Source organism: Paralichthys olivaceus, chromosome 23 (assembly GCF_024713975.1).
Source record: "Paralichthys olivaceus isolate ysfri-2021 chromosome 23, ASM2471397v2, whole genome shotgun sequence".
NCBI lineage: Eukaryota > Metazoa > Chordata > Actinopteri > Pleuronectiformes > Paralichthyidae > Paralichthys > Paralichthys olivaceus.
Window position 1 is genome coordinate 10,070,613 of NC_091115.1, and position 19,008 is coordinate 10,089,620.

The 19,008-nt window shown below is 41.1% G+C and overlaps 1 protein-coding gene across 6 annotated transcripts in view; it reads left to right on the forward strand.

Annotated features, from left to right (window-relative positions):
- dock4b (dedicator of cytokinesis 4b) overlaps positions 1-19,008 on the forward strand; it is a 107,172-nt gene that overhangs the window by 65,062 nt on the left and 23,102 nt on the right. For 4 of the 6 annotated variants that reach the window (XM_069519653.1, XM_069519654.1, XM_069519658.1 and 1 more), the window contains 21 exons: positions 267-367; positions 1,208-1,289; positions 2,845-3,015; positions 5,420-5,612; positions 6,170-6,306; positions 7,480-7,614; positions 8,352-8,450; positions 9,056-9,150; positions 9,660-9,735; positions 10,213-10,313; positions 10,599-10,657; positions 11,477-11,625; positions 11,807-11,892; positions 13,443-13,469; positions 13,796-13,891; positions 13,974-14,034; positions 14,983-15,076; positions 15,223-15,371; positions 17,005-17,091; positions 17,808-17,912; positions 18,178-18,319. In XM_069519653.1, the coding sequence (XP_069375754.1) occupies positions 267-367; positions 1,208-1,289; positions 2,845-3,015; positions 5,420-5,612; positions 6,170-6,306; positions 7,480-7,614; positions 8,352-8,450; positions 9,056-9,150; positions 9,660-9,735; positions 10,213-10,313; positions 10,599-10,657; positions 11,477-11,625; positions 11,807-11,892; positions 13,443-13,469; positions 13,796-13,891; positions 13,974-14,034; positions 14,983-15,076; positions 15,223-15,371; positions 17,005-17,091; positions 17,808-17,912; positions 18,178-18,319 (2,245 nt within the window). The remainder of the gene's footprint in view (positions 1-266; positions 368-1,207; positions 1,290-2,844; positions 3,016-5,419; positions 5,613-6,169; positions 6,307-7,479; positions 7,615-8,351; positions 8,451-9,055; positions 9,151-9,659; positions 9,736-10,212; positions 10,314-10,598; positions 10,658-11,476; positions 11,626-11,806; positions 11,893-13,442; positions 13,470-13,795; positions 13,892-13,973; positions 14,035-14,982; positions 15,077-15,222; positions 15,372-17,004; positions 17,092-17,807; positions 17,913-18,177; positions 18,320-19,008) is intronic. The other 2 variants (XM_069519655.1, XM_069519656.1) reach the window with 1 other exon arrangement.

Here is a 19,008-nt window from a genome sequence, read left to right on the forward strand (position 1 = left end):
GCGGTTTAATCACCCCCCAAAGTCCTCAAAGAACCAAATGTGTTTGGGAAATATGTGTAAATTGATAAACAAGATGTGCATCTGATGAAAGGGTGTAGTCATGAAAATATTTTTTCAGTTATTACTTGGAATATTTCACTCAGGAAAGAATACATAACATTTAGGGGTGAATCCATATCGGGGGTGGGGGGTTCCCCATAAGAACTGTTCTGTGTACTGTTCTTTGTAAAGGAATCCTGTTTTATAATGAATTCTCTTATGTCTAGGTCCATATCATCAACCTTCTCCAGGACAGCAAATTCCAGCACTTCAAACCAGTCATGGACACCTACATCGAGAGCCACTTTGCTGGAGCTTTGTCCTACAGGTTAGTGACGATGATATTTCAGCCTTCGTGTCTGTAAATGTGGATGTTTTAGGACGACAGCTCGAGCCTGCAGTACTGTAGTATAATGAAGTGTCACACTACAGGCAGTCGTAGAGGTCAACCTACATCAGAGCCGAGAGGCTGCTCCACTCAGCTCGGAGCTTTGATTTGATGTGTGAATAAAATGGTTATGCTGCCCCCTGGCTGAGGAAAAGTGAATTATTAAATCACGCTGACTTCTCTCCTCCCATCTGTCACAGGCGAAGACACTGTGCTATCGCTGTCTTCATGTTTCTTTCACACAATGCTCACAGGCTGCTGCTGCTGCCACATCCATCTGCTTTAAACTCTTCTACCTGTGATTTTGTTTCATTAGAAGTGTCACACATTAATTGGAACCATCTAATATTAATAGAGAAGCATGAATCAGAAAATCCCCTTTTCTGTCACCAGTTTCCTGCTGGATGAAAATAAGGTCAGGCTTCGAGAATCCGATATCTAATATTCTTTCCAAAATGTACATATATATACATTTTTAATAAGATTGGTTGCTCATCCTAAGATCAGTGTTTCAAACTGCAACATTTAAATCAGATTTTTATATGTTCAAAGCTTAATAAATCAAACATTTATAATTAAATGAGTGGTAGAAATTTCTCAGAAATTGATGTAAACAGATGTGAAGTGTTTCGTTTAAAAACTTTCCATTGCCTGATCTATATTTTTCCAAATCCAGTGGGAGACCTTGTGTGATGTTGCTGGAGGTGAATGCTGATGGTGTGTCTGTGTGTGTCTGTGTGTGTGTGTGTCTGTGTGTCTGTGTGTGTGTGTGTTCTCCAGGGACCTGATCAAAGTGCTGAAGTGGTACGTGGACCGCATTGTTGACGCAGAGCATCAGGATCACATACAGCAGGTCCTCAAGGTGAGCTGTGTGGAATCACAAAAGCAGACTGAGATATTTCCGAGTCGTATGCTCCTGCATGCAGCCGTCTCCGTAGACTGCACATTACGCAGTCAACACAGATGCATCCAGAAACACAAACAAACAAACTTGACACTTCTGTCAGCTCCCCCCAGGCTTATTTATCTCCACATCAGCAGTGGATATGTCACAACGCCATCCATTATTCCCTTCCTCTGTCTATTACGCAGCTTGCAATTTTAATCAGCAGAAAATAAAAGGCAGTGCCTCTGGTGCTTGGAATGCACATCACATTATTCTAATGGCTCAGGCAGATACACCATCAGAGGAGCACAGTGCAGCTCCTGTAGTGCAGTTTCCCCATTTATCATTCACAGAATATATCCTGCACCAGAAGCAAATGTTTGGTGCAAGTTAATGTTGTCATGCAGGAAATAACAAGTGATGTGAAGAGAGCTGATGTGTTTCCTCATGTACATAATCCAAAGAATATCTTTTATCAGGCTTTTTAGAGCAGTGGTTCACAAACTATGGATGGGTAAACTATGGTATGGCAAACTATTAGAAGAAGCGCATTTAGCAATGATTATTAAAAAAGTTGTAAAATCAGTTTAAATTTTAAATAAAACTCGCTCAGATCAATTTCCTCCATATGCCTCAACCATCTCTGGAGACAGTGGGGAAATGAAAATTCATTTTTTTTAAACTAATTCAACAATATTTGAATGAAATTATCAAAATCATTGTCAAAATGTGTTTATTTCACCTTTTTGATAAAACTTTGTCTCTAACAATCCTTTTTTCAATTACTTGACCAGTTATATTTCTATAAAATGAATGAAAATCATGTAAATGAATTGTCATAAGTTCAAGTTCAGGCCTTTTCTTGAGCAACAGCGCCCTCTGCAGCTACACGTGGTGATACATTTTGTTGGGCATTGGAGCAATTAAGTGGTTTTCATGTAGAGAAAAACAACAAACCAATCACTTAACTGAAATAACTGCGGATATTACCCATGATCCCTAGCTACATGAACCAGAAGAGCTGCGGCTGTAACAAATACATCAAATTCTTAATATTCAAAACGTTTTCTGGCTGAATATCAGAGAAACTCTGGTTTTTAATATCTACAGATTCCTCTGATTGAACAGTTACAGTTACACACGTCCGTGAACCATCAACTCATTTTGATGCTGCTAATTTAAGGTCAAAAAGTTGAACAGTGTTGCTTTAGGATTTTGAATTTCCCTGACCACAAAAAACAACTCTTGTTTACACTCATATAAAGAGGGCAAGCAAACATTTCACATATTTATGAAATCCTAAATCACTTTAAACGATTTTACGATCACAGTTGGCAAATGTCCTTGTAATTTCAACACAAGTGCTTTCAGTTAAATTAAAATGAAATTGAGTCATAAAACTTCATCTGTGGATTAAACACACATCAGGTTAAAGTTCGGTATGACATTGTTCTTTCGCTTGAAGGGGAGTCTGGCTTTCTTTTTTACTACCCGGCACAAATGATGAACGATTGTTCCCTCTGTCCTCCAGGCCAGCGAGTACATCTTCAAGTACATCATCCAATCTCGCCGGCTCTTCTCATTGGCGACGGGAGGCCAGAGCGAGGATGAGTTCAGGGTCTGCATCCACGAGCTCTTCATGTCCATCCGCTTCTTCCTGTCGCAGGAAAACAAAGGCACCAGCCCCGTCGCACAAACACAGGTACTGTACATGTTCGCTTCAGTACCGCTTCTTCTTTTTATGATCAACATGTGCGTCTGTGAATATGTAAATCTCTGCCTGTTGGCACGTGTCCACCACATGATGTTGTCTGTCTCGAGGACTGCTGTTAATGCAGCTGTGATAGGTGAGAAATTGGCTGTAATTTCATTTCACGCCGCCGGAGGGTCTGGAGACGGAACAGGAATTTTCCGTGGCAGCTTTTCCTTTTGCCGGTGGGAGGTTTGCACAGCAGGACGGGCGCCTTCGCTCATTTCAAATCAGAGCTGAACAAACAAGTTAAAGACGCCAAAGATAATTGTAATTACACAGCAGCTGTTTGTGTGTGGCGTTGTCCTTTTGTTTTTTGAAGCATTATCCTCCTAGAGAAATACCTGTATCACGGCCTCTACGCTACCTGTGTGTTCCTCTGTGTTTTGTGTTTTATCTCATCATCGTCTCCCATTTGCCTGCTCCTCCTTCTCCTTATCTCTTCTTTGGTATTCTCACTATTCAAGTCAGACCTCTGCGTGTGTGTTAATTCTCCAAAGCATGATAGTATTCTCCTTTTAATTTCTTGGTGTTCATCTCAGCCGTGGCAGCCCTGAGCATATGATCTGTTCCAGGATTAAGGAGAAATAATTCTCATCAGGTTCATTCCTCCACCAGGTTTTCTTTTCACAGCTCATTTGAACAATTATAACGATGCACTCAAGAGACAGACAGAGTCACGTAATCAAAACCAGAGTTCTTCTTTGTGATAATAGAAATCACTTTGTAATGAGTTGGCCTCTTTTTGAAGTGATTGAAGAAACACAAGTGCAAAAGCAGCAACACAACAGAAACGAAACCGCGACGGACGTGAGGGACAACAGATGTTGACAATGAAACGAGAAGAGTAACTCACTGCTGTCAAGTCATAGATGAGCTGTCGTCTGTGAAAACTCAAACAAGTCAGTTGCAGTTTAAATTTTAATGTTTTTACGGCACAGATGCTCCGAGGATCCAAACGTAACACAAGCAGGGACTGATTTTTCTGGATTTTCACAAATGATGGCTCACGTTGTGGTTGTGTTTCCGTTAAGTGGCTTTTGGGTTCTTGATTTCCGTTAAAGTGCTTGCGTGAAACGTTTTCCGCCACCGTACATGAGAGTGAGACGACGAGTGTAACATTAGATTCTAGTCTTGCTCTCTCTGTGTAAACTGAAAATCATCCCTCCGCTGACTTCTGATTTGGACTAATCCGTATTCTCAACACAACAATAGCAGCCTGAGGAAAGAGGTCAGGCTAATGCTAATCCCTGTTGATCTGTGACATGTGGGGACACACAAACCAGGAAGCAAGGTGCACAAAATCTGGAACCTATAATGTCAGACTTTACATCACAGGTTGACTCAGCATCTGATGTGTTGAACACTGAACAGAGTGATGTCCTATCAGAATGGTGATGAATGAATATTGTGCAATATGTAAATTAAGAGTCAATAGAGGATTTCTGCACAGATGGAATTGGACTTTGTCCCTGTGAACAATTAACACAGGATTTTCTCTGTTTTGACCTGTGACCATGTTTTTCATTAGAAAAATACACAAAAGCACAAACATCCAAACTTGATAAACACGAAAAGTTTCCATAAACCAGTTGATGCTCTCAGAATTTGTTTTATTTTACCTGGACCAGGTAACCTGTGAACCCGAAACTTTACCTTTACAATTAAAGTTTGAATTTTGAAAATTACCGACTAAGATTTATTTAATCTATTTTGATTAATGCAAAACAAAAATATAAATTTTCTCTTGAGCCAGTGTCTGTCTGACAGTTAGGAAACATTCCAAATCAGCAGATTCCAATGAGGAACCTTTTAAAAAGTAGTTGTACAGTAAAATTCCTTGTTCAAACTGTTTTAACTAAACTTTTGTCAAAAGTTCACAGTGAAACAAAATGTCTGACTGAGACAGTGACTGTCCCTCTGGAAAGTCCTTCAAATTAATCCACATAATCCCTGACTCACAAATCCAGTCCAGGCCAGTGATTTAAAACAACACAATAATAAAGAAATATTAATGAAACAGCTCTCTGAATAAATTATGTTTGCATATTGATAATGAAATCAACAGGATCCTGTGTGATAAGCACCTCTGTCATTTAACAGAAGAAGTTATTTCTATTTTTGCCCAGAACCATCAGCATGATAATGTGATTCCCTTCTAATATCTAGTATGTGATGTGGAACATGTTTTGAAATGACTGACTAAGCACTGTATTCGTATATTGAAATGCTTTGCTTGAGGGATTTTGCCTGTCAAGCATCAACAAATTAATTAATTTCAGTCTTTAAGAAATATATGATATTTTGTCAGTGGTGGCTTTTTCAATTTTATTCAACCTCGCCTGTTTCTGTCCAGGCTGTGTTCCTGCGGACATTTCCAGCCGTCTACGGCGAACTGCTGAAGATCTTCACCGTGCGGGAGGTGGCCGGGTTCGTCAGGGAGATGCTGGGCAGCCTGCCCACCACCGTCCACGCTGACTGCCCCCTGGAGGCCGTCAAACTGCAGTGCATTGCCAAAACCGTGGAGAGCCAGCTTTATATTAACCCAGGTAACCAAACAGTTCATGTACACTTTGAAACACCCGCATAATTAAGCCTGGCAAACACACTGATGTGAGCAAATAACACTAATACAAAAAGTGTTTGTGTAGAGATTATGAACATAAAGAACAAATAAACAGCACAGAGAAACAGAGAAACTGAATATTCATCCACAACAAATCTGACGATCTGATCAGTCGCATTTTGTTTTCTCGTGCAGCTTAAACACACAGGCTTTTAGTTCATATTACACTGTTACAGGACACGTGCACTGATTCAAGAACACACCTTGGCTAATTATTGCCCTACAGTGCAATTTACTCATGTCATTAAATTGCTCTTATTAAAGATGGTGCATTGAAACAAATTACTGTGTCAGTGTTTCACTTCCAGTCTGCTCCCAAAGGCTAATTAGAACATGATAAAAATCCCTCATGCAAAACACATTGATGTCACATAGAGAATTACATTAAGATACATTTAATTGTGTTTAAGAAATGAATGCACATGTTGTCTGTGTTTGATGTCTGGGAGCTCACTGTGTTTGCGTGTGTGTGTGTTGCAGAATCGCGGTGCATCCTGCTGCCGGTGGTGCTCCGTGTCCTGCAGGCTCACATGCAGGAGCAGAGAGACCTGGTCATGTGCGCCCGCATCCTCACCAGCATGCTGTCGCTCATCAAGAAGGAGGAGAATGGTACCGCGGTGAGTATTTATCTGCCCGAGGAAATCAGGCCAACAGAGTAATCAGTGTCGTCTTTTAACCTCTCGCTGATGAGGCCCTTTTCCCAGACCCCTCCTCGGAAATGTCATGCCTAAAATTAATTGTGTATATCTCTGCAACCGCAGTGTGTAAGGGAATGTTGTTGATATCTAGAAATGACACAACCACGTGACAGTATCCTGAGCAGCAGCTACGACTTCTCTCTGGTATTCTAGAAGGCAACACGTCCGATTTGCCAACATAACAACTGGAAAATCGCTGTAAAGGAAGTCAAAGCTCGAGGAATTAGTCTTATGGCAATTTCCTTGCCAATACTTTGCGACAACATATTGTTTTGTTGTGTGTATACGGTCAATTAGTCTCAGTAACAGGGACATTGGCGGCCTCGTGCTGCAGTAATGAGACCCATCAATTTAGCAACGGGTATTGTTGAAGTGGCAGCCACTTTGAGCTGTGTGTACTGTATGTTTGTGTGATTTATGTGTGTGTTTGTGTGTGTGTCCAGGCTGGTTTGGCCTGACTTACACTGTACGCTGCCAGAGGGGCAGCTATTGGTAAAGGCGTCCAGTGACACACACACACACACACACACACACACACACACACACACACAGAGTGGCACCACATCTAAAGGGAAGTGACAGCAGTGGCAGCCAATGTGCCAGTCTCAAGCTCCTTCTCATTATCGCTCTGTCCAAGACCTGCCTGTCTTGGTAGCAGGAGAGACTAGAGGGAGAGGCTTACACACATACACACACAAACACACACACCATTTTATCCTCTGCTCTCTTTCAGTTGCTTTTAATCTCTCACCGTCTCTTTCTCCTTGGTATTCCACCTTCTTTTCTTCGCCTCCTTCGATGTGAACTTGCAGTTTCAAAATGTTGCTCTCGGCCTTCAAACTTGTTTTTAGTCCTCATAATTACTGTTTTATTAAAAGTGCAATGAAAGTGCGATAACAGGGCGAAGAGGTGCAGAGTTTGGCCCAGAGGCAGAATGACATCGGCTGCTGATCACGTTTGTGAATGCAAATTGGTAGCGATGGCTTTCAGGGAACATTCATGTATTTCAGGAAAGAAATTGACTTCATTTTTCTTCCTTTGTGTTTTTGTGAATACTCTCATTAGCTTGTGTGTGTTTTGTTCATTGTGTAGGAGCCGGTGGTGTCTGAGGAGGTGGAGCTGATTGTTGAGAGCCTGCTGGGAGTTCTCCTCAGGACCATCCTGGAAATTAGCAACCGGCCGCCGTCTGCTGGGCCCGCCATGAGACTTCAGTGCCAGGATGTCACTGTATGTGTGTTGTACCGTGTGTGTGTGTGTGTGTGTGTGTGTGTGTGTGTGTGTGTGTGTGTGTGTGTGTGTGTGTGTGTGTGTGTGTGTACTGCCGCTTGTAAATTGTGTTGGGACTTACCAAAATGTGCAAAAGTAATTATAGATTTTTAAATTGAGCTGCTGCTGTGGCGACTATGATTCCACTAACATTATTAACAGTAATAGCAATAATTAAGATTTGTAATACAGCACTGAGGGGGAATGGTAAAGTGGATAATGATGAGATCACCATCATCATTATCTGTGTGATGATGGAGACCTGAGGAGCGTTGTAATGGAACTAATCTTACTGCAATTCTGAAGTGTTGCCAGTAGAGGCTAATAAAAGTTATTAAAACACATACAACAGATTCAATAGAAACAAAAGCTTTATTTTCTTTTACCTGTATTAATAGATACACATTTGCAGCAACAGATGTCTCTTCTAAACCTATTGTAATTTCTTGTCTACATGTAGGAAACAAAGTCAGATGTGATCATTCTGGTCCCTGCAGTGGAAGCCTCATATCATAACCTAATTACATTTTATAACTATTTGACTCCTTTCTATGTGAATGTTTTGAACTCCAAACATGGACAATTGAAAATCATCATTGTGTCAATGTCTGTTAAAACATGGCCCCTGTGAAGCTGATTGTGAATGTATCATAATGAGGGTAAAAAAATAAAAATGCATTCGTGTGTTTTCCTACCAGGGAGAGTTCGTGGCTTGTTTGCTGGCTCTGCTGCGACAGATGAGTGACAGACATTACCAGCAGCTGCTGCAGGCGTTCAGCAGCAAAGACGACCTGAGGGTAAGACCCCCACCTCTCTTTTTCTCTCTCTCTCTCTCTCTCTCTATATATATATATATATATATATATCGTATTGGGGCTTGGATGATGTCTGGTGACGTTGGCTGGGCTTTCTGTTTCTTTACACTGCACATGCCTGTTACCAGGGGAAACATTGGGCTCAGTCGTGGTTTGACACAAACACCTGGCAGATTCTGGTGTGGTTCGGTCAGTTTTCTCTTGTGCTCTGACAGAAAATTGCACCCAGAGCCACATTCTAGTCATAGAGACAATTCCAGGCTGCAGGCTCATCACTCCCCATTACATCAACATCATCAGTTCTGTGGAAGTGATGAAGTCGCTTCATAAAGAACTGTCAACACGCCAAGGTCGTTAAAGGAGATTCTCATTTAATGGGACTTTTACAGTCATAATTATTAAGAATTTTAACACATATTTCATAATGTTATTCTTTATGTAACTACAGGTGTGCACCTCAGCACTTCAGTTTTTTTAAGAAACAGAAGAGTGAACGGGGCAGCGACGTGCTCAGAGTTGGAATATTTCAGCACCATGGAGAGAGACAATGATTTTCCATCAACACTGTGTTTGTGTGTTTGTTCCAGGACTTCCTCCTTCAGATCTTCACAGTCTTCAGGATCCTAATCCGACCAGAAATGTTCTCCAAAGACTGGACTGTCATGCGGTTGGTCACCAACAAGTAAGATCACACACACACACACACACACACTTACACACAGAAGAGAGAAGATACAAAACAGTAAACAAATAAAATAAAAAGGAATTATATGGTTTGCATTTTAGATTGGACTAGACTTCTCACTAAGTCGAGATGTCTAGACTGCTGCAAGGTGTATATAACATGTTGCACCACAATGAAACACATACAGGTTCATGAAAATGCTCTTTTTTATTTTCAGTTTAAAAGAGTCTATGGATACAAATATTATAACATTATGTGTCCTTAGTCAAACAAATTTTCTTTAAATGCAGAAAAATGAAAGTTAACGTCATGAGCTTGTTGCAAAAGAAAGAGACGCTCTGCTGTTTTTATCTTTGTGGGTTTTTCTATTTGACCTTCATCATGATGGACTGCCGGTGGCACCATTACTCTTAAAAAGTGCTACTTGATAAACATGTAAACTGTTCATGGTGATGCATTTTCCTCCAAGGTGATCCTCCTCACCTCCTGCTCTCTTCTTCTTTCAGTGTCATCATCACAACGGTCCTGTACCTCTCCGACGCTCTGAGGAAAAACTTCCTCAATGACAAGTTTGACTACAAGGTTGGTGGAGAGATGTGTCGTGTGTCTGGAGATCTGAGCGCTGCCGCCGCGCTTCAAAACTTTCAGAGCATCAGACATCACTGCAACTGCACACACGCAGGCCGATGCACATTTTCATTTATTTTTGTACGTAACTCTTTTCCAAAGCAAAAGCCTGCACGGAGATGCAGACATAACACAGATACAAACCATGAGTCAAGAACTGAGGGCAGACGATCAAACAAGCTGGAAACCAGAAAACAAAAATAGGCAGAGCCAGAAGTGACATAAGAACGAAAGAAAAGAAGAAATAGCAAAAAAAACACAAATGCTATAGATTCACATGTCCAATTTGTAGTTTCAACATGGACACAAAATTAAAGCATAATAATATAAACTGATAAAACTGATATTTTTTTTCTACCTGAATTCGTTAACATTTAATTTGTCGGAAATTGACAATTGACAAGATGATTTATTGATTTTTGCCCCTTTCAGGTGTGGGACTCGTATTTCTATCTGTCTGTAATATTCATCAACCAACCCTGTCTTCAACTGGAGTCCTTCTCTCCCTCCAAGAGGAAGAAGATACTAGAAAAGTAAGTTGTTTGCAAATGTATGCATCTCCTGTACACACAATATTCTTTGCTGGTATGTTAAGTAGGTCTGTATAATGAGCCCTGTGTCAACAAGCAATACTGTCCTGCTCTCTGCCAGACCCCACACACACACACACACACACACACACACACACACACACACACACACACACACACACACACACACACACACACACACACACACACACAGCATAACAAGTAGTTAACATGCTCTTCTTGTCTGCAGTGAGCACAGATTTCTAACCATGACATTCTCTCATGCAGGTACGGAGACATGAGGGTGATGATGGGCTGTGAGATCTTCAGCATGTGGCAGAATTTAGGTAAGATGATAAAACATAGATGAGCCCATCACACATGCTTAACATGGACTATATTGTTGTTTTTATTATTATTTGAGAAAAGCATCACATTTAAACAGTAACTGCAAATAAAAGAATAGGAACAAGAAAAAGAAAAGATCAATTTAATAGAAATAAAAAGAATAAAATCAATGAAACGTAAAAAAGATGACATCACGTAAAGGCAAGTCTATAAAAATAGGTTTTAAAAGAAGTCACGGAATCTGTAAGCCTCATCTCCTCAGGCAGGTCGTTCCAAAGACGGCCACCTTTAGATTGAAGCCTCAACTTTGGAACGGCCTAAAGGACTCCTCACATGGGGTCAACATCTCTGCTCTGTAGTTCAGGGCGACCAAATCTTTAATTTACCCCTAAAATCCATAAAAGATCATAGTGAAGAAATACCATGAAGTGATTTAAAGCTAACCGTCTTATTCCATCATGTCCTGTATCTCTAACAGACTCAAGATGTTTCCCTAGGAAAGGAAAATTAACTCTCGTGTTTCTTTGAACTCTTGTGCTTTTTTTAACTTTATGCTAAAAATTATTTGTCACCATGGCAACAAGCTGGATGCCTCACTGTGCTTTGTGTGGGTTCTGTTCCGCATCACTGATGGATTTATAACATTGTCTTTATAATAATTACAGGCAGGTTAACATCATGAAGCCACTTAATTTGAGTGTTTGTAACATTTGGTTTCAATATGACAGAAATTAATTAGAAGTTATATTGATATAATTTGGTTGATGCTCTTAAACCTGCTCTCAGTCTCTGAGCTCCGTGTCGCCTCTCTCCTCCAGGTGAACACAAGTTGAACTTCATCCCGGCGATGATTGGTCCGTTCCTGGAGGTGACGCTGGTGCCGCAGCCCGATCTGAGGAACGTCATGATCCCCATCTTCCACGACATGATGGACTGGGAGCAGAGACGCAGTGGCAATTTCAAACAGGTACGCAGCAGGAAAAGTTCATCTCTCATTAATCAACTTTCTTTCAATGAGTTCTTGCATCAAACGACTGAAGATTTAAATCTCTGAACAACTGACTCTGCTTTCCCTCCCAGTCGTTTAACTGCTATCGTTTGATCCGGCAGCTTCCTTTGAGATTTAATCGCTCTCCTCCTCCTCACAGGTGGAGGCCAAGCTGATCGACAAACTGGACAGCCTGATGTCCGAGGGCAAAGGAGACGAGACGTACAGGGAGCTCTTCAACAGCATGTGAGTTACACAAAGCAACGGGAATAGACGCTGATGCGGGGGTGCATATTTACCCAGTTTTTTTAAAGGAAAGCATTTGTGGTTAAGTGGCAGAGCTCGACAGTAAAATCGCAACAGCGGTGACAAATTGGCTTGGACAGAGGATAGCTCAGGACAAACCATTACGCTCCCAATGACAGTCAAAATAGCCGTTTATGGAGTCTCAAGATCGCAGCGGTACGACCCACACAGGACTCATCAGGTAAATGCCGTGGGCGACACCTCGCAGGTCGTTTTCCTCGTTAAACGGACGTTTTATCGGTGAGCGGATGCGTCTCAGTATTCTGCTTTGGAAAACAAGCTTTTAAGATGACAGATGACAGATGGCATTACTCCTCAGATAAGCCCTGCTCCACCTGAATATAACAGTTCACTGTTAAAGTGTTCATTACAGAACCTGCTGATATAAGGAAAGTGTTTTTTGAAATTGAACGAATTTCATTTGATTTAAAAAACATTTTTAAAGAAAGTTTGTTCGTAAAGAATAAAAGTCTGTGCACGGTTCTTCCAGAGAGAGATGTTTGAGCCGTTCAGGATCACAGAAATTAGTTTTTTAGGTTTTCAGTGCTGGTAGTTTATCCAATCTTTATCAAATTTTCCAAACAAATATTATAAAACAGAACATTGTGTGCACGGTTTCAATGCGTGACAGTTTAAATTGGGTGATGCCCTTGGTGTACAAAGACCTTCATCTTTGGGTAGCTTGTTATTTTAAAGTGTGGATTTGGAGGTGATTGTTCAAATATTAATATTAAGAGGTAAGTGATCAATATTCATCTTGAGTCACCTTCATCATCACGGCCACCTCCTCCACAGTCAGTCCTTGTCCACTCTGTCCTTGTGTTTCCAGGTTTGTGCTCTTGCATGCTTTGTGTATGTGCTTACGCCGCTATTTGTTTTTAGCGTGTGTTTGTGTGTGTGTGTGTGTGTGTGTGTGTGTGTATCCTGTTTTTTTCGTGGTTCATTGCCTCTTCATATCTTTATGTCTCTCTTCACTACACACTCCTTTATTTTAACTTACACCTTAACACCTAAAAATATTATTTCACAGAACAAAGCCATATTTCTGATTCACACACATACTGTTTGTCTCTCTTAGTATCACAAACATGTGAATCCAAGTATTCACCAATATACACATCTACTGTAATTGTCCCTTGGTCTTTCATAGTCAATCATTGTCTTGGCCACCATTTTTATATGTGAATTAATACAGAGAATAGTGTTATATAAGTACATAAATCACATATGTATACATCTATACTGTGTTGTATATTTTAATTATGCATAAGAAGTCATTTGTGCTGATTTATAATTGAATCTAAATGCAGATTACAAGTCAGATTTTTATGAGCCTTAATTTTATGTTTCCTTGCTTAATGAATTTATTAGTTCATTTATTTTCCTCTCACTAACTCCACTAATGCCTGAAGTAACCTGTGTGACTGTGTGTGCTGACATTAATAGTATTAATATTAATTTATTCCGCCTATGCTTCCCGCCTGGAGTAGAATTCCTCTGTTTGGTCCGTACCCTAGGTAAGACGCTCTCCTCTTTGTTCTCTCAGTGTCGTCTGTGTGAGGGGGCAACAGGGGGAAAACAAATCAACTGCAACATTTAAACATTTAACAATAAAATCATCTATTGGGAATTTGTTTGCCTCTATGGGGGGTATTTTGTTTTGTTTTCAGGCCAGCAAGCATAGGTGCCACTGGTGTGACTGGGATTTCTTTTCTTTGCTTCACCTCCTTTTCTTTTCCTCCCCCAATCGCCCGTCCCTCCTCATCTGCCCTCATCTACATCTCGTCTCCTTTGGTCCTCACATCTCTCTGTCTCGCTCTGTCTGTCTTCATTTGTCCTCCAGCCTGCTGAAGAAGATTGAGAGAGAGACGTGGAGGGAGAGCGGCATCTCTCTGATCGCTACCGTCACTCGCTTAATGGAGAGATTGCTGGACTACAGGTGGATGTACACACAATACATTTTCACTTTGTCCTTCTCAATCATATCTTCGACATGTCTAATGGCTTCTCCTCTTTTGTAGGGATTGTATGAAGCTGGGAGAGGTGGATGGTAAAAAGATCGGATGTACTGTCAGTTTACTGGTGAGTAGCAGTCACTCTCTGTGTCTGTGTTCTGCCTGTTTTCTCTTTTAAAAGGCTTTTCCAAAACTGGGTCTTCAAAAGAATCACTGATGTAATGAATCTTAAAATGAACAGTCAAACATTCTTTCACCTTTTGAATACGTATTCAAATTTTTGGCTTTGATTTCACTGAAGATATGACACTGAGGCGGAAAAAAGGATAAAGAAATAACACACAGCAACAAATACACAAGACAAAACAGTGGCAAATAAAGAAATAAGTAGAGAAAAAAACAAAAAGAAAAAGAAAACCATAAACACATTGGTTGTGATGTTATACATATTTCAACACTTAGTTACAAGCTATTGGCCAATGACACAAAGACTGAGAGGCTGATCACTCAGATTTTTCAATCAGGCAAATTATAGGATGCCAGACTTTCTTAAAAAGTCTCTTTCTGTTTGATGTTGGGAATTTTCTCCAGATGTAACATTATAAAAGCAACCTTCATTTCTGCGTTGGAGACGAGGAAATATCACTGGAGTAACAAAATGAATTGATTAGGATTTGAGCAAATTCAATTTATTTCTGGCCCAAACTATTTTTTTTGGTTTTTATTGCAGTTTTTTGTAGTTGTGTGTTTTATAGCAGCCATGATTTATATCTGTGATTAGAATATACATTTATTCTTTCAAATCCTTCTTCGCGTACATAACAAAAAAGTATTTTGCCTACTAGGTTTTTCTGATGTAACCACAGTCGTGTGTGTGTGTGTGTGTGTGTGTGTGGGAGATGGATCAGATGTCGCTGCTCATCACCAGCTAAAATATCGTTTCGCCTCGACCACAGAACAATCTGCCACACTTTGAGAAAATTGTCCTCATTTGCATGAATAAACTCTATAATTTATATTTTTTCTGCTCTTTCTTATGCTCAATCATCGTCCAACCGCCCACCGCTGCTTTCAGAACTTCTACAAAACGGAGCTGAACAAAGAGGAGATGTACATCCGCTACATTCACAAACTGTACGACCTGCACTTGAAAGCACAAAACTACACAGGTACAGAAAAACATGTGAACACACAGTACATCTGTTCTGATCCGAGTCTGAGTTATAGTTTCAAAGATGTTTCTGAGACACTAAATCCTTAATGTTTTACCTTTAGATGCCATTCTCTCCTGACTGTTTGATTTTGTGTGTCACAGAGGCTTCATACACTCTGTTGCTGTACGACGAGTTGCTGGAGTGGTCTGACCGGCCGCTCAGAGAGTTCCTCAACTACCCAATGCAGAGCGAGTGGCAAAGAAAAGAGTATCTGCATCTCACCATCGTCCAGAACTTCGACAGGGGGAAGGTGAGCGGCAGCAACACACACACAAACACACACACACACACACACACACACACACACACATTTTTTATTCCACCTCTCTTCCCTGCTCTTCATTTGCATTTGCTGACCTGTCTTGTAAACAGGCTGCTGCTGCATGGAGACCCATTTTCGGTTCAATAATTCTAGCAACACAAAAGAAGCTGGACTTGACAAGCGGTTTTGTAACACAGCTCAATGCCAGGGAATGTACCACATCACTTTGGAGCAAGAATCTTTGCTTCTGTTTGTTTTCCTGTTCGTCAGCAGGATTACGCAAAAAAAACCTACTGGATGGGTTACCATGGAACTCGGTGGAAGGATGTGGTATGGGTCAGGGAAGAACCCATTACATTTTGTGGCAGATCAGATCAGTGGGAGAATACAGGATTTTCTTTCTTTCTCTTAGACACTGGGAGAGGCGTTTTTCAACATTTCAACATTGCCATTGATTTCTCAGAGAGTAATTCACAGATCTTGATGAAAACAGTCAGACCTGAGTGACATTTGGTGCAGATCCAAAATAAAATCTGGATCAAGTGAATTCAAACGTGATCGGCCTTGATACTCTAACAAGTGCCATTCTAGTTACACTTAATAATATGCAAAAATATCAGAATATACATCTACTTCTCTGCATTGAAAAATAAGCACAGCACTATTAGACATGGTTCGTTTATAATAATGCATGTCAGCTGTAAATATGAATAATAAGCATGAACACATCTGTTACGTTAAATGCAGCTGCAGCAGGACAGAATATGACAGATTACGAGTTTATTGGAGACGTGATGTCACTCACATGAAATTAAATCGCAGAGCGGTAATAAAAAAATTGTCACTTGCGGTCAGACATTTAATTTCCACCTCTCGTGAACTGTGACAGCGGCTCGAGGCGTCAGCTCCTCTTCTCGGTTTGATCAGATGAATCGCCGGCAGCCGGCTAATTAAAGCAGCATCCGTATCATCCCCACAATATCCTACCTGCACCACCCCTGGAAGACGGGAGATGGTGATGATGATGGCGAGCCTGACAGGGGAAGCGTGTCATGCTTTGGTGGTGCAATGAAAGAGTGGACTTAAACAGAGCTTATTAGATTCAGTACCTGCAGCAGTGTTTTCAGTATCTGTGTCATTGTACCACACTCTCAGGGAAAAGTGACATCATGAAACAAAGTACACACACACACACACACACACACACACACACACACACACACACACACACACACACACACACACACACACACACACACACACTGGAAAAGGAAAGAAAAATCAGCATCCCTGCTGAAATAACACAGCTCTACGGAATCATTAAAAACGCTCCTCTCGTTACTCATCGTCCAATTTTCCTTCACGTTCATGAGCTCTACCATCTGCCGATGCTGCCGAACAGGGATTAGCAGGCAGCAGGGAAGGAAAGCATTCCATTTAATTAGCAAGATGGCTGAGAGCTGCGTGTACCTGCATGAGGAGGCTAAATCTGACTCCTTACGTTGTTGACTCACCAGTGCCATCCAGTGGAGGTGAAGCAGTATAACCGCACCAGAGAGAGAACACTGTGATTTATTTTCCTTTTGTTGTAATCACTGTAATTGTGTGTTTGTGTGTTTAGTGTTGGGAGAATGGCATCATCCTGTGCAGAGAGCTGGCCGACCAGTACGAGTCTGACTACGACTACAGGAACTTGAGCAAGATGAGGGTGAGTTTCCACAACAAACACGCCACAGACACACTCCCTGGAGAACATTGTCAGATGAAGTCTTTCTCCAACCACATGCAAATTTGAACAATCAAATAAGAAGTAAACCAAGTTTGAAACATTATTCAAGCTCTGCACTTTCATGTTAATCTGCAGTTCTGAAGTAATCAAGCCCAAAGGGTATCTGGGATTAGGATTTTTCTTTGGGGGGGCCAATTTACACGAAGGGACCAATTATGTGTCCAAGATCAATGCACAATTCCAAGATAGGATGGCTCAATGTTTTATTGAGCCTGTTTGTGGTTTTTATTGTGAAAAGACAGATTTTATGTTTTTGTGCATTTTTGGGTCCGATAAGAAAAATATATTTTCTGGTAATATAAAGATATTGAACAATCACATAGTAAACATGTCTTATGTGATATATAAAGGGACATTTAAAAGCATTAAAAAGTCCTTTTGTGACTTTGAGCAGAGCCACACCTCATTAAGTATGTTTTGAAAATTGTCCCTTGTCCTGACAGATTGTTTACTTCAAAAAATAAAAATGATTAACAAATTGATGTATTTATTCTTAGTATTGTTAGTATGTGACTATTATTACAAATAGAATACAGTCAGGGACACTTCAGTCATATTAAACAGGGGCCTGTGCTCTCCTGGATCTGCCCTTGAACAAAACTTTTTTTGTTGCTATAACGTGATTTTGTTGCTAGATGATGGAAGCCTCCCTCTACGACAAGATCATGGACCAGCAGAGACTAGAACCTGAGTTCTTCAGAGTCGGCTTCTATGGAAAAAAGTTCCCTTTCTTCTTACGGGTAAAGAAATCTCCATATTCCCTGTGTGACAGTTGAGCAGTCATATTTTCACCCTCTCCGTACAAGACCTGCAGAAAGAATTAACTTCCTTATATAAGACTCCTCCAGCGAAGTGACATTCAGCAACTCTTTTGCAATGCCATTTAATGATGTAACAGCCTCTGTCCTTGGTGGAGTTTGCAGATGAGGCTGCAGTTAAGGCAGGCGGCCACCAGATGTCAAGCTAACCCCACGCTGTCCTCTACTCCCCCTCCTCCCTCTGCAGAATAAGGAGTTTGTGTGCCGCGGCCATGACTACGAGAGGCTGGAGGCTTTCCAGCAGCGGATGCTCAACGAGTTCCCCCACGCCATCGCCATGCAGCACGTCAACCAGCCGGACCAGACCATCTACCAGGCGGACGCACAGTGTATCCTTGGTTTTCTAGAGACGCACTAACAAAATGAACGTGCGTTTGTGGACACATACATCAATGCTGAGCAGACGTAGTTGAGTATAGGCAGCCCATCATACACACACTCACTCACAGATACACACACAGCATTCTTACTGCTCATATACTTTATCCTGTAATGAGGCACTTTATCACCCACCATGCTTCACTCGTCCTCTCACAATCGCTTTCTTGTCATTATCAAACGGCCCATTTCCAGGAATCCACACAAACACACTGTTCTGATTTACTCTCTTTGAGCAGCCTCCTCTCGCTCGCTATAATCCAGGTGAGAGAAACTCGACATTGATAAAAATGTTGATATGAATTGCCTCATTTATTACGATGCACTTATCGCTGCAAGCTTTTCAGGCTGCAGTGAGTACATGGAGGACTTCTTTGACCTGGATTCCATCTGACAAGCTAAATACTGGGGGACTGATATTCGTTAGGGTGCGCAATCTGGTGCTGATCCAAATCCAAATCTAGTGAATTTGTATGTGGTTTCACAAGAGGACTGTTAGACAAGATATCACATTTTTACATTCATTTTCTCTGTAGGATCAATAATGCCAAAATCCCCACGATGTACAGTGTCTCTCAGAGAATGATTTCAGTCGAGGGCAGTGGCGGGGGTGCACACGCAGAAAGGTCGCCCTCACATG